The sequence below is a fragment of the Zeugodacus cucurbitae genome, chromosome 6, assembly GCF_028554725.1.
Source record: "Zeugodacus cucurbitae isolate PBARC_wt_2022May chromosome 6, idZeuCucr1.2, whole genome shotgun sequence".
Classification (NCBI taxonomy): domain Eukaryota; kingdom Metazoa; phylum Arthropoda; class Insecta; order Diptera; family Tephritidae; genus Zeugodacus; species Zeugodacus cucurbitae.
Genome location: NC_071671.1, coordinates 36,769,873 through 36,786,797, shown reverse-complemented (window position 1 = coordinate 36,786,797; position 16,925 = coordinate 36,769,873). Strand labels below are relative to the sequence as shown.

General features: G+C 34.9%; 1 protein-coding gene across 3 annotated transcripts in view; it reads right to left on the bottom strand.

The window, feature by feature from the left end:
• LOC105219148 (solute carrier family 28 member 3) overlaps positions 1 to 16,925 on the bottom strand; it is a 30,132-nt gene that overhangs the window by 150 nt on the left and 13,057 nt on the right. For all 3 annotated transcript variants that reach the window (XM_029044815.2, XM_011195116.3, XM_054235169.1), the window contains exons 5-8: positions 12,326 to 12,530; positions 11,291 to 12,055; positions 283 to 610; positions 33 to 213 (exon numbers count right to left, since the gene is read on the bottom strand). In XM_029044815.2, the coding sequence (XP_028900648.2) occupies positions 33 to 213; positions 283 to 610; positions 11,291 to 12,055; positions 12,326 to 12,530 (1,479 nt within the window). The remainder of the gene's footprint in view (positions 1 to 32; positions 214 to 282; positions 611 to 11,290; positions 12,056 to 12,325; positions 12,531 to 16,925) is intronic.

Genomic DNA, 16,925 nt, shown 5'->3' with positions numbered 1-16,925 from the left:
TCTTATTGTTTGAAGTAATTCTTAAAACTCACCTGCAAAACTGGCAGACACAAAACAGACTATGCTGCCAACCACAAATGCGCGCATGGCCACCGATGTTATCACATATCTTCTGTTCGGTGCCATTGCGCTGAGTGTGCCAATGAGTATGCCCAGAGCGCCAGGATTTGCGAAGCCACAAATGGCAAATGTTGTTATGCTAATACTGCGAGCCTATAAAATGAAATGATATTACTCAGATGTACTTATTTAGTGTTTTTGTTTGTGAGTTGTGATTATTACATCCAGTTCCCCACTTTTGATGTATTCGCCCAGCCGCTCATAAGCCACAAACTCATTGATGATTGACTTTGTGGCTACAATTTTTGCTACAATATTACAGTCTTTGTAAGGTACACCCATCGTCCACACCAGAGGAATAAATAGTTTGGAAAACATCCATTCAAAATCTATGTCTTCCAAGCCAATTAGAAAACATAACCAGTTAACAACGCCATTGAGAAATGCCACAAACGCAACAAAAGCGACGATGTTGGCTATTATTCCTGCTACAATAGGTATGGCATTGTTGGCTCCGTTCGACGCCGCGTCCAATATTGAAGAGTCTTCTCTGTATTGTTATGCATGAAATGAAATAGACAAATCCGTATTTGCTTATTCGAATTATACAGAGGTAGTCAAAATTATTTACACATCGAACGTTTTTTTTTACAAGTTTCACAGAAAAATCATTTGCTTGTTGTTGTTGTTGTCGCAGGCAACAAAATGGTATGTTGATGTAAACCTTGATCAATGCCTGAGCGAATGAAGTCGGTTTGGCAAGAATAGTTAGAAATATGGCGGAGAAATAAGCAAATGAACTGAAGACTCACAGTAGTCAAAAGTATTTACACAATTTTTTTTTTGCGTCAGAAGTATTTACACACGCAGGGTAACAAAATGATATGTTGTTATAAATCTATTCCAAAGCGAACGATGTCAGTTTGGTTGGAATAGCTGGACCTATGACAGATAAATAAGTAAATGAACTGATGACTACCAGTAGTATTTACACACATTTTTTTGCGTTAAAAGTATTTACACACATCTTAAATTTTATTATCCTGTTCTTAATTAATGATAATTTTTAAATTTTAATGTTCAGTCTAAGTTTCTATTCTAAGATGGTGAATTCATAATTGGTTATATCGCCTTTGGCATCAATAACAGCCTGTTATCTGGTTCGAATTGATTCTTCCAAATTGTACGCTAAGTTAACTCTTAATTTAAACAAAATTTCGGTAATTTCGGCGTTTCATTATATTAATTCTGATCTGATGTTTAACGAAAGTCCAAACATTTTCAATAATGTTTAGGTCGGTGCTCTGGGCAAGCCAACTTGATTTACTTCATTTAAAAGTTTTGTAGGTAACGATCCTTCATGATATGGAGCATTGTCATTAGAGTCCGACCGATTAATCGGCCTTGGGATCGGCATCGGCCAATATCGGCCATATTTTGCCGATTCTTTCTATTTCTTTTGAATTACACTTACATTAATTTTTCTTTTACTTGATTTCTTAAAAGCCTAAAATATTAAGTCTAGTATAAAGAACTTAATTATTTTTGCTTTACATCTATTACATTATTTAGAATGATCCGATTTATTTCAAATATGCACAGTGTTGTTCAACAACTTGTTGAGATTTTGAAGACATCAACAAGTGCTTTATGCAACGAAGTGGAAAAAATCCTTGGGAAGAACTGTCATCCCAAAACCATAAGAAGAATGCTCAGAGAAGCTGATTTAAATGGCCGCATAGCCCGAAATAAACCATACATCAATGATAAAACTCGAAGTGCAAGGTTGAAGGTTGCAAACGAACAGTTATATAAGCCTGAAAGCTTCTGGAATACCGTAAGTTTTGCAGATGGGAGTAATTTCAACCTTTTTTGATCGGATAGAAATAGATATGTATGGAGTACTATGGACAAAAGCAATTGCTGAGCTACAACCGCAAAATCTACGTAGAACCGTAAAACATTAGTGGAGAGCATGTAATGGTGTGGGGATGTATTTCGCCTTCTGGTGTCGGGAATTTGGAATTCATCGATTGTACTATGTATAAGAGTGTGTATTTGAACATTTTGAAACGAAATTTGCTGCAAAATGCTGCGAAATTAAATACTTTTGATAACTTTCGGTGCTATAAAGATAAAGATACGAAGCATAAATTCGGAGTTGGCTTATTTGGAACTGTCGACATAGTACAAACACCAGCGCATTCTTCAGATTTGAATGCAATTGAGAATCTGCAGTCAGTTTTGGAACGAGACATGCGCAAATACCAAATTAGGAATAATGCCGACTTAAAAAACGCCCTGCAAACAGAACGGAATAAAATTGCTCCAAAATAAAAATAATTTGGATGGCATGGATTATGCTGAAACGTATGAAAACAGTTATAGATAGTAAGAGGCATCCCACAAAGTACTAAAAAAATTGCAACGTATTTTGTTTTTTTGTTACTGCATCATGATGTAGTTTGTTTTTGTTGTAGATAAATAAAATATCTATAAAACCAGATTTTTTAAAGCATAAATTTTATGTGTATATCTGCCGCTGTTAATTTTTAAATTTTTTGGAAATGTATTTAGTTTTCAAGTAATACTTGGTTTAGTATTTCTTGTACGGTTGCATCACTTTGGCTGTGAGCAACAGTATATTTTATAACAAGTAAGGAAGGGCTAAGTTCGGGTGTAACCAAACATTTTATACTCTCGCAATTTATTGATGTAATTTTATAGAGATAACACAATTCGACCCATATATTCGGCATAAAGTTCAATAGAATAACGAAAATCATCATAAATAGTATATGGGGACTGAGGTAATTCCTAAACCGATTTCACTCGTTTTCACCACCAAGATACAATGTATCGAAGACTATACGCTCACTTAATTTAACATTACTTATGATTAGATATATGGGATCTGGGGGAAGTTATGACCCGATTTTTACCATTTCAGGTACAGAGAGAAACTGTTATAAGAAAAAAATTCAGAGGTAATGAATTACATTAAAATATCTGAGGGATTTACCTATATTTCAGTCATGGTCCGATTTTGACAATTTTTCCACAAGTAATGTCACAGCTCAATTACAGTATTTGTGTAAAGTTTTATTCCGCTATCTTCATTTGTTCCTAATGTATATGTATATGTATTATAAAGTGAACGAATCAAAAGAATTCAAAATTGAGTTATATGGGAAGTAGACGTAGTTGTGAACCGATTTCGCCCATATTCCACCCGTGTCATCAGGGTGTCAAGAAAGTGTTATATACCGAATTTCATTGAAATCGGTAGAGTAGTTCCTTAGATATGGTTTGTGACCCATAAGTGGGCGACGCCACGCCCATTTTCCATTTTGTAAAAAAATCTGAGTGCAGCTTCCATCTGCCATTTCTTATGTGAAATTTAGTGTTACTGAATTTAGTGTTATGACGAATGAGTTAACCCACTTTTAGTAATTTTCAACCTAACCTTTGTATGGGAGGTGGGCGTGGTTATTATCCGATTTCTTTCATTTTTGGACTGTATAAGGAAATGTATAAAATACACGACTGCAGAAAGTTTGGATTATATAGCTTTATTAGTTTGCGAGTTATATACAAAACATCTATTTGGGGGTGGGGTCACGCCCACTTTTCAAAAACAATTACATCCAAATGTGCCCCTCCCTAATGCGATCCTATGTTCCAAATTTTATTTTCCTAACTTTATTTATGGCTTAGTTATGACACTGTATAGGTTTTCGGTTTCCGCCATTTTGTGGGCGTGGCAGTGGACCGATTTTGCCCATTTTCGAAAGCAACCTCCTCAGGGTGCCAAGGAACATGTGTTCCAAGTTTCATTAAAATATCTTAATTTTTACTCAAGGTATCGCTTGCACGGACGGACAGACATCCGGATTTCAAATCCACTCGTCATCCTGATCATTTATGTATACATACATATATAACCCCATATCTAACTCTTTTATTTCTTGGTGACACAAACAACCGTTATGTGAACAAAACTATGATACTCTGTGCAACATGTTGCGAGAGTATAAAAATTTCACAAAATACAAATTTTTACAAAATGGAAAATGGGCGTGGCGTCGCCCACTTATGGGTCAAAAACCATATCTCAAGAACTATTCGACCGATTTCAATGAAATTCGGTATATAACACTTTCTTGACACCCTGATGACACGGGTGGAATATGGGGGAAATCGGTTCACAACTACGTCTACTTCCCATATAACTCAATTTTGAATTCCATCTGATTCGTTCACTTTATAATGTATTCATAAGGAACCAATGAAGCTAGCGGAATAAAACTTTACATAAATACTGTATTTGAGCTGTGACATCACTTTTGGAAAAATTGTCAAATCGGACCATGACTTTTCAAGGCCCCTGATATCGAACATGAAGAACTCAGTGCCTAAGGGTAATTTTTCCCCGAAAATATACTTAGGTAAATCCCTCAGATATTTTAATGTAATTCATTCCCTCTGAATTTTTTTCTCAACAGTTTCTCTCTGTACCTGAAATGGTAAAAATCGGGTTATAACTTCCCCCAGATCCCATTTACCTAATTATAAGTAATATTATATTAAGTGAGCGTATAGTCTTCGATACATTGTATCTTGGTGAAAACGAGTGAAATCGGTTTAGGAATTACCTCAGTCCCTATATACTATTTATGATGACTTTCGTTATTCTATTGAACTTTATGCCGAATATATGGATCGAATTGTGTTGTCTTTATAAAATTACATCAATAAATTGCGAGAGTATAAAATGTTCGGTTACACCCGAACTTAGCCCTTCCTTACTTGTTTTTGTTTTTCTTTGTTATTATACTAGTTTACTTAATAAATTTCTTCATGAAAGAATCGGCATCGGCCAAAAATTGGGTATCGGTCGGATTGTCATGTTGTAAAATCCTGTCAATAGTTGGAAAAGGACGATTGACCAGTACAACGTCATGGCCATGTGAATTACTGCATATACGTATTGATTTAGTACCCTTAAATTAGTACCAAAACTCCAAAACAGAAGCAAGGAAAACTTGACCAAAAATATTCTCCTGTCACCTGGCATATTCCTTATTCTCACGTGGTAAATGCAGCGCTTACTAAACAAGCCTGGAACAAAAAAAAAAAAAAATTCAGCCTTATCTGTCCTCACCAGGCTTTAGGATGCTATTTACGGCAACTGAGAGACATTTCGCTTTTTATGGTTATTGACCGCTTTATATGTACACATCGCAGGTGTTTATGTTAATTTCTTTTGGTGTCCTAAGCAGTGAAGCATCATTGACTATTATTGCAATGGTCTGATTCGATGCTGCGACAACATGAACATGACTTTTTGTGGAAGTTTGTATGACAGTTCTTATTAATCTTCTTCATTATCTTAGGGCTGTCACAGGTTTCGGCGCAGTTCTCTTTAAATGGTCTTTGCAATTCTTCGTCTGCTTCTTTCTAATAACATTATAAACAGTATTCCTTGAAATTCTATAAATTTTAACTAACTCCGATGTCGAAACACCAAACTTAGTATTAGTCTCCGATCTAGTTATAATAGATAATTACTTTGTTTTTTTACCAAGTTTTATATTTTAAGGCTTTGTTGTTTAGTTATGAATGCACTAATCACTACTCTTGCTTAAACCAAATCCAAGAATAAAGGCTGAATAGCGGTGTGTAAATACTTTTGAAGCAAAAAAAATGTGTGTAAATGCTTTTGACTACTGCAAGTCTTCAGCTCATTTGCTTATTTTTCCGCCATATTTCTAGCTATTCTCTCAGGAATAGATCAAGGTTTACAACAACATAGCATTTTGTTACCCTGAGATAACAACAACAATAAGCTTTTTCTGTGATATTTGTAAAAAACGTTCGATGTGTAAATAATTTTGACTACCTCTGTATGGCTGCTTTCGTAAACGCAACATGCAAAGCATTTTTAAAACAGATGGACATGCCTTGCAAACATTTATGCATTACCTCCATGCTTTATCAAAATATGCAATGCATTTATATGACGTTTATGTATGCCTTAATGCACTGCCTTGAACACCTGCTAAATATTTTATGTTTGCTGCAATACACAATTATTTTATTAGAATTCTTTGTTTGGAATAAACTTCAAGAAATTTCACCTTTTTATTACTTCAAATAAAAATATATTGGAATAACAATTAAATTTTAATTATACATTTTTAAATTAACATATTTTAATAATAATATATTAATATTCATCACGGGTCCTCAATTTTGAAAACTATTTCTTTTTTCTAAATTATTTATTTCATTTGTTTCTTTTTACTGCAATGCTCAGTACATACAGTAGAAAATCTTTGGTTTGTTTACATTATTTTTCATTTTTTTACACACCACACATACTTGGGTTGTGTGCTACGCTTTTTTTGCTACAAATGTGGTAAATACGGTGTTGTGCTAGCATTTAATCTTCACAAAAATGTTAAAGTCTGATGAACAGCACTTAAATAAATATTAAATAATATTTTTTCAATATTATTGTGATTATTTTAAATTATTTCGCATGTTTGTTCAATGTTGTTGTAGTATTAAATGTTATTTACTGCAAAGTTAGTAATACATATTTTAGATTAATATGTATAATGCGATTCAAATATTTCTTGAATCTTAAATTAAAAAAAATTTATTACCTGGGTTGGTAATACTCCATTTGGCCCTTTAAATTTTTGGAAAAATGAACCAACCGTTATAGTATTTGTAGTAGTGATTCACCTAATACGAGCATTCGTTTTTAACAAATGGTTGAAGTGAAGATACAAAATTGATCCATAATGTAATTGTTTTGAAGATTAAAAAAAATATTTGAAGTGAAAGTACATAATTATAAGTTTCGAATATAAAAAAAATATTGTCGAGAATTTGTGTTCGTAGATGCAGTGACGCTGATTTGAAATACTTATTCATTTGGATCAGGACATATTTTTCTTTAAAAATTTTTAACAGGGAGGCGACCACACCTCATTTTAAGCACATCAACTTTTTGTGTATTTCCCATAGATAATTATTTCCCCTTTAATTAGTTAATCTTTTAATTTTAGCTTAATGATCGCAGTTTACAGTAGTTTTTGGATGAATAAACTGTGAATACTTAAACTGAATATATGTAAAAATTAATGAACTTATAAATTTGTTTCCAATATTTTTATTATACTCTCGCAACAAAGTTGCTACGAGCGTATTATAGTTTTGTCCACATAACGGTTGGTTGTAAGTCCTAAAACTAAACGAGCTAGATATAGGGTTATATATATCAAAATGATCAGGGTGACGAGAGAAGTTCAAATTCGGACGTCTGTCTGTCCGTCCGCCCGTGCAAGCTACAACTTGAGTAAAAATTGAGATATCTTGATGAAACTTGGAAGACGTATTTATTGGCACCATAAGAAGGTTAAGTTCGAAAATGGGCGTAATCGGACCACTGCCCTCCCACAAAATGGCGAAAACCGAAAACACTTAAAGTGCCATAACTAAGCTATAAATAAAACTATGGAAGTAAAATTTGGTATGAAGATCGCACTATGAAGGGGCACATGTGGATGTAATTTTTTTGGGGAAGTGGGCGTGCCCCCGCCCCCTACTAAGTTTTTTGTACATATCTCGCAAACTACTAAAGGAATATCAAGGAAACTTTCTAGAGTCGTTTCTTTTAGGTACTTCCTTATACAGTCCAAAAATGGAAGAAATCGGATTGTAACCACGCCCACCTCCCATGCAAAGGTTATGTTGAAAACTACTAAAAGTGGGTTAACTCAATAACGAAAAACGCCAGAAACACTAAATTTCACATAAGAAATGGCATATGGAAGCTGCACTCAGATTTTTTTACAAAATGGAAAATGGGCGTGGCGTCGCCCACTTATGGGTCAAAAACCATATCTCAGAAGGTGTCTTTGGCACAACAGTCGGAAAATTCAGCCTCCATGACGAAACATCACCAAACGGCCTGAGGCTGATCAACTTCGCTGGGGCCCGAAATATGGTCGTCTGTAGTACCAGATTCCAGCATAAAAAAATACATCAAGCTACTTGGCTGTCTCCTGATCGAAACACGCGTAACCAAATCGATCACGATCATCAGCATCTCGGTATAAGGGAACTGTGGAACGGCATCTCAAACTCACTGCGTACCGCTGCAGCCGAAACAATTGGATTTCGGCTACGACAAAAAACCAGCTGGTACGATGAGTATTGCCGTCTCGCAGCGGAGAGAAAACAAACTGCCTACCTCGCAACATTGCAAACGACCACAACACGTGCGGGATGAGATAGATACCGAGAGCTGAAGAGGGAAGCGATACGCATCTGCAGACAAAAAAAGAAAGAGGCCGAAATGCGTGAGTACGAAGAGCTTGAGAAGCTGGCAGAAAGAGGTAATGCTCGAAAATTTTACGAAAAAATGAAGCGACTTAACGAAGGTTTCAAGACCGGAGCACCCTCATGTAGAGGCCAAGATGGTAATCTGGTAACCGATGTCCAGGGCATACTGGGATTATGGAGGGAACACTTCTCCGACCTGCTGAATGGCAGTGAAAGTACAACACCAGGAGATGGCGAACCCGATTCCCGAATCGATGACGATGGAATAGATATTCCATTACCCGACCATGAAGAAATTCGAATAGCAATTACCCGCCTAAGGAACAACAAAGCGGCGGGGCCGATAGATTACCGGCCGAGCTATTCAAATACGGCGGCGAAGAACTGATAAGGTGCATGCATCAGCTTCTTTGATTGGACCTTATCAGTGTGGCTTTAGACCTGGAAAATCCACAACTGACCAGATATTCACCATGCGCCAAATCTTGGAGAAGACTCGTGAAAAGAGGATCGACACACACCACCTTTTTGTCGATTTTAAAGCTGCTTTCTACAGCACGAAAAGGAGCTGCCTTTACGCCGCGATGTCTGAATTTGGTATCCCCGCAAAACTAATACGGTAAGTTGACGTTGAGCAACACCAAAAGCTCCGTCATAATAAGGAGAGCATTTGATTGTTGTCGAAGAATGGCTAGCAAACTGGCGTATAAATGTAAATGAACAGAAGTGCAAGCATGTTACATTTTCTCTAAGACCAAAAACGTGTCCGGCAGTTAAAATGAACAATATTTTATTACCCCAAGCGACTGAAGTAACATATCTTGGTATTCACTTGGATAGAAGGCTCACGTGGAGAAAACACATATCGAGCAAAATAACCTGCATGAAGATAAGAGCAGCAAATTTAAATTGGCTTTTAAATTTTAAACTCAAAACTTAGCCTAGACAACAAAGTTCTATTATACAACGCGGTTATAAAGCCGATTTGGATGTAGGCATCCAACTGTGGGGTACGACCTGTGCAACCAATATCGATATAATTCAGAGATTCCAATCAAAAATGCTTAGAACAATCACGTGCTCACCATGGTATATGCGTAATGAAAATATCCATAAAAATCTTGGTATTCTCATGGTAAAGAAAGAAGTAAAGAACAGCAGAAACAAATATTTAGCCAAACTCTGAGATCACCCAAACCCATTGGCTAATGCTTTAGTAAATTCTTGTAATACATCACGTCTAAAAAGAAGAGATATGCCAGCACACTGAAGAGCAACGTTTCACCAAAAAAACTCAATCAATTGGTTGAGCTTGTCTAGTTTTAATTAGAATTAAGATTTTATAACTTATTGTTAAGCTCCAAAGAGCAGATTCAATAAATAAAGAAATATATGAAAAAAAAATGATTGGGAAGGACCTCTCCAAAATCCAATACCCGCCGGAGGAAGCCGAGGAAGGGGAAGGCCTCCACTCCGTTGGCGGGACCAGGTGAAGAGCGACCTTCTTACACTTGGGATCTCCAATTGGCGCCGAACTGCGAAGGAGAGATAGAAGTGGCGCACTATTGTCGACTCGGCTATAACCGGCTAAACGGTTGCAACGCCAATCACACACACAAAGGTGAAAATATGCCCGAGCACCTAAAAGGGGCGGGGAAAATGCAAAATATTTTATACATAAAAGTTTGTAAAAAATTTAAGTAATAACTAGTAAAAATGCATTTTTCTTAATTTTGTGGCAGTTTAAATAAATGAGGCCAAAAATAACTTACCACAGAGAATTACTTGTATGAGAGCTGTATTTTATTCTCACCACCACCAAATATCTCATCCACATTAAATACATTTTTTGCATATAATATGGCACACATTGATGTTAAAATCTTCAATAAGTGAAATATAGTATAAATAAATAACTTCGCTTTATATAAGACTATATATGTATATAATATTAGATATTATATGACTAAAGTCTTAACAATTTAAGTACTCAATATATACAGCACTGTGTTTTACCAAGATTGCGGCTATATTACCACCGAGAATTCCCCACTAAAAAGGTTTTCTATTGTATATACTGTGCTGCAATGCTTGTAAAATAAAATTCATGCACAATTTGACAACTCATGCGCATGAAATAGGGCTGTTATGCATTTATGAACTCAATACTTTGCCCAAAATAATGCAATAGAGATAAAGAAAATTGTGCATTGCATATTGCGTTTACGAAAGCAGCCTATATGTAAATGAACTTATGAGAATAAATTATTGTTTCAAAAATAAATAAAAAGAAATTGCTTCACAATTGATGCTTACTTTTTGCAACATCTTGCACAGAAATGAGCATGACGAAATGAGCGAACTCGAGTAGTAACTACGCAAACCTTCCACTTAATATTTGGTTGTGGATGTTCTATTAGTGAATCAGTTAATAATTTTGAAATACCCACGTTATTCTGTACCGAGTGGTGCGAATGATTTACATTGATTATATTGTGGTCTTCGAACACTGACTCTGTTTTGTTCATTATGTTCAGTCAATGAGGGAATTAAAAGGAGTGTAAAATTTTCGGTAGCGGACTGAAACGAACAATAATTCGAACGGATTATCCGAATATGAGCTATTTGGTGCTCTTCTCTAATTTGTATATTTATTTTTCGCTCACTCTCTTGTCAGCAGTCCTGAATCTCTGACAATTTAATTTTTTAACTTCTAAAGAAATAAAATATCTAAAAAATAACTTTTCTGTAAATTAGTTGCATTACGAATTCACCACTTTTTAAGCACCTGTAAATATATACTTATAAAAAAATAGATTCACATCGAGTACTAAACTAATACTACTAATAGATAATTTTTAATTTAACTTACGACTTTTCTAGTTGAATATTTTTTGACGAAGTTTGACTCTCTTCCGTTTCGGGCATATAAAGTTTTGAAAAAGCCAGTGCTGCCGGGGCTGCCATGACACTTGAGGTAATTAAGTGTGCTGCCGAAGCGCCAAAGGACAAATATGCTGCCAATACCGTTCCGGATACTGTTGCGAATCCGGAGGCCATAATTGAATGCAATTCACTGGATGTAAGTTTGTTAAGGTATGGTCTAATAAGCATCGGACTCTCTGACATGCCGAGAAATATATTGGCGGCTGACGTAACACTTTCACAAACAGTTGTACCCAAAATTTGCTGCAACAACCATCCGAGTTTCATAACTATCCATTGCATAACACCCCAATAGTGCAAAATTGAAATAAAGAAACTGAAGAAAAATATCACAGGCAAAATCGCAAAAGCGAAAATTCCTTCATCGATTACTGTGTCGCCAAATACGAAACGACTTCCTTCATTACTAAACGCAAGAAATGTGGCTACTTTATCGCCAAGGCATTCGAAGATTTTACGGCCAACATCCCATCGAATGCACAGGATACCCAAAATAAATTGGCATACTATTCCGGAGATTACGGTTCTCCAATTGATTGCGTTGCGATTGGAAGAAAATACATAACCTGCTAAAATGAGTAAACATGGTGCCATCAGCGATCTCAATTTATGCCTATCGTCCCTGGTTTCGAAGTACAAAAACACTGCCAGTAAAATTAGAAGGATGATGATCATTATACCGGACACAAGCCTAATATTGAAGAAATAAAATACGAAATAACATATGTAAATGTTAAATATATACAAATAAATAGTATACATATATTTATGTATAAGTATCAAAAATTAACATATGACGATTGTCCAATTTCGAAATTATTTCAATATTTTTTAAAAGGGCCAGATAGTCAAAAATGTTTGGCAGTTGTAGAGCTTTTATTATTTTGGGAGGCACGTAAGTATTACACATATCATAGCTCACCGCACTTCCTGAAAATAGAGTACTAGTATAAATAATTACCTTGTTCGGCTGAAATTCTTCCACCATTTTCCAAATGGATAAATATAATTCCGATGTAAGGTCCTGCCTACAGTCGGTTTTATCACTTGGTAATATAACATGCCCAGGTAAACGAATGCCAGTAGGAGTATCAGTAACCCATATCCACTGCAGAACTGAATGCCACATAGTTCATTTGGATTGAGTGAATCGCACTCGTTGTTCGCTAAGTAAAATAAAATCCATATAATATTAAATGTTTAAAAAATAAATTCATATATACTACATTAAAGTACATACTTGTATATATGTAAATATGTACAATTGTATGTATGTAAATAAATATATAGCATAGTATATACGAGGGCTGCTATATATATTTCTGGCCTAGGCAACACTAAGTGTTGCCAGTTGCAATCTGACATTTCCATTGGAAAGTTTGACATCTTTTAACATAACATCACTCAGAACGTTTTGTCATTTAATCGTGAATTGTTTTATTTACAGGGAATTAAAAAATTCATCTCGGCCATAAAATGGAATTAACTCGTGAACATTTTCGATCAAGAGCGCGACAAAAGTGCATCGATGAACTAAAACCTTTGTATGGGTATGAAGCACCATCCTATAGCACTGTGAAAAACTGGTACAACGAATTCAATCGTGGCCGACGCTCGCTCAAAGACGTATTCCGTGAAGGTCGTCCAAAAACAACCGTTGAACTGATAATGCAAGACCGTCATGTAACATACCTTCAGATAGAGGCATGCCTATGCATTTCTCCCGCCAGCATACATTCGATATTGCATGAACACCTGGCCGTAAATAAGGTTTCTTCTCGTTGGATCCCGCACAATTTGACAATCGCTCAAAAAAAGGCTAAAAAAAATACTTCGAAAATTGGTTTGAGCGCATGCAAAAGTGTATAAATCTTGATGGAGAATATTTTGAAAAACAATAAAACCATTTTCGTTGATAAATATTCCTATTTTCATTATTAGGCCAGAAATATATATAGCAGCCCTCGTATAAAAGTAACGCCTATCTGAAATGTAATTATGTGATACTACTCAATATAGAATAGGGTGACAATTCTGTGTTCTTAGAACAGTTTTAGAAGAGTGAGGAATTTTTCCAAACAATTTTAAGAAAATGGAATTTAAAATGTAGTTTATTTAAATCTCGTTAACTAGTATCTTTATAAGGTTTATAATTATTTTTTATTAATCAATGAATATTATGTACAATAAAAAAAATTGCGTATAATTTACAAAATAAAATGGAAATTAAAAGAAATACATATTATTAATTTTAAGACTCTGATACTTTACTATTGTTGACTTCATATGAACTAGATATGTATACATTTAAAAAAATATGTACATACATATATATAGGTTCACACAGTGGAACTTCTCTAACTCGAATCACCATAATCCATAAAAAAACTTCGAGTTAGAGAGACTTCGAGTTATAGAATTTTCATTAAAACATACAATTTTTCAAAATGCTGTAAAATATAGATTTATACACAGTTTCATTTATTTACTTCGCATAAAGTTTTATTTAAATACGTTAAAACATGTATTCTGTAATTTTGTTTGTTGCAGTATAGGTTCGATTTATGAAACCTGTAAGTGTAATATCATATTTTTTGTTCGCCTCCATACGAATATAGATACTCCATTAAAATTGTTCCTTGATAGTAAAATTTTAAATTTTGTATTATGCCCTGGTCGAAAAGTTCGATTTATGGAAGGAAATTTGTATGAAATTTGACTTCTATTGCCAATTCAAGAGTTCGAGTTAAGGAGATCTTCGAGTTATAGAAGTTGGAAGAAAAACGTCGTCTGATGAAAAATGTGGAATTATGAATTCCAGTATTTTGGAATGCAACACAAATAATTATATTCATATTTGAACTTTCTTAAGAACCCGAAAAGGGGAAAATATATACAGTTATCTTCTTGTAAATATGTTCAACGAAATGTCATACGTCATGTACCATACATACATGAATATTAGTTATTAATTATAGATAATAGGATAGCGAGAATTAGGTTTTCATTGAACTATTAAGTGTGTAGATCGTACAATCGTAATTCACTAGAAATTATTAATTATATGAATACTCGAACTCTTGAATTGGTATTTAAAGTAAAATTTCATACAAATTATCTTCCGTAACTCGGAATTTAACTCGAAGTTTTCTTATGAATTATGGTGATCGAGTTAGGGAAGTTCAACTGTATACACATCAGAGAGCAGCTTCGGGTATGTTCGAGTGTGTTCAATCACACTAGCTTAAATTCGGTACGAGTGTGTCGTAACACTCTTCAAACACGTGTTCGATCGAGTTTGGAACCCGAAGCGAAAATAACGCAAACAAACAATCACGACGGTCCTATCTTCGAGTGCAAGCAGCAAACTCGGATTTTATGTATATTATATTTTCGGGTGTGTCGTGCACGTGTTGATTGTGATCGACACACTCGAGTGGCACTCGAAGACCAAAAAATAATAGATAAACATACGTACACACATATGTATGTATGTTGGCGTCGGGATGACGCGTTCTGTCTTAGCTTTTTTGGTTGAATAATTTGAATATTAGACGTACATAGTACATATTATAAAAGAATAATTCAATTTAAGAATAGAATTCATTCAAAACTTATATTATTTATAAATTCATAAATCATAAATAAAAAACATTTCATTGCACTTAAATATTTTAATTTTTTTTAAATCACAAATTTCAGGTGTAGACCAGATAAGGTGTTTGTGCAATTGGAAATGTTCTCACAACCCGAATTTTCTATCGTTTTCATTATGAATTATAAAAAGTAAACAAAACAAACAAAACCAATAATCGTTGACAATCACTACGCAATAATAGCATCACTGCCAATTACATACATATGTACATATTCTGAAATTTTGTGCACACTCGTGTGTGACTCGATCACATTCAATACGATCGGGTTAGAGTTCCAGCTCGTTCACAAACGAGTGTCAACTCGGCACTCTGTTAAAATAAGCATATATGCTTGTGGTTCGAGTGTCGCGAAAGGCTCGTTCGTTTTGAACATGTCTCCAAGCGATCAATACGTGTATTCATACCGAAAAGTTTGATCAAACAAAATCAGAGTGGACATTCGAGTGTGCACGAAAATGATATACCCGTTGCAGCTCTCTGATACACATGTAAGCCACGATACTGCTGAAATCGTATCCATGTATTATACTCTTATAAGTGACCACTTAAATTTTTTATACTCTCGCAACATGTTGCACAGAGTATTATAGTTTTGTTCACATAACGGTTGTTTGTGTCACCAAGAAATAAAAGAGTTAGATATGGAGTTATATATATATATAAATGATCAGGATGACGAGTGGAGTTGAAATCCGGATGTCTGTCCGTCCGTCTGTCCGTCTGCCCGTGCAAGCGATAACTTGAGTAAAAATTAAGATATCTTAATGAAACTTGGAACACATATTCCTTGGCACCCTGAGGAGGTTAGTCGAAGAAGGGCAAAATCGATCCACTGCCACGCCCACAAAATGGCGAAAACCGAAAACCTAAACAGTGTCATAACTAAGCCATAAATAAAGTTATGAAAAAAAATCGGAACATAGGATCGCATTAGGAAGGGGCACATTTGGATGTAACTTTTTTGGAAAAGTGGGCGTGACCCCGCCCCCAAATAGGTTTTTTGTATATATCTCGTAAACCAATACAGCTATATAAACAAAACTTTCTGCCGTCATTTCTTTCAGCCGTTTCCTTATACAGTCCAAAAATGAAAGAAATCAGATAATAACCACGCCCACCTCCCATACAAAGGTTAGGTTGAAAATTACTAAAAGTGAGTTAACTCACTAACGAGAAACGTCAGAAACACCAAATTTTACATAAGAAATGGCAGAAGGAAGCTGCACTGAGATTTTTTTACAAAATGGAAAATGGGCGTGGCGTCGCCCACTTATGGGTCAAAAACCATATCTCAAGAACTACTAGACAGATTTCAATGAAATTCGGTATACGCCTACTTCCCATATAACTCAATTTTGAATTTCATCTGATTCGTTCACTTTATAATATATATGTACATTAGGAACAAATGAAGATAGCGGAATAAAACTTTACACAAATATTGTATTTGAGCTGTGACATCAGTTGTGGAAAAATTGTCAAAATTCAGACCATGACTTTTCAAGGCCCCTGATATAGAACATGAAGAACTCAGTGCCTAAGGGTAATTCTTTAACGAAAATATAGGTAAATCTCTCAGATATTTTAATGTAATTCATTCCCTCTGAGTTTTTTTCTTATAACAGTTTGTCTCTGTACCAAAAATGGTTAAAATCGGGTCATAACTTACCCCAGATCCCATATACCTAATTATTAGTAATATAAAATAAAGTGACCGTATAGTCTTTGATATATTGTATTTTGGTGGTGAAAACGTGTGAAATCGGTTTAGTAATTACCTCAGTCCCCATATACTATTTATGATGATTTTCGTTATTCTATTGAACTTTATGCCGAATATATGGATCGAATTGTGTTATCTCTATAAAATTACATCAATAAATTGCAAGAGTATAAAATGTT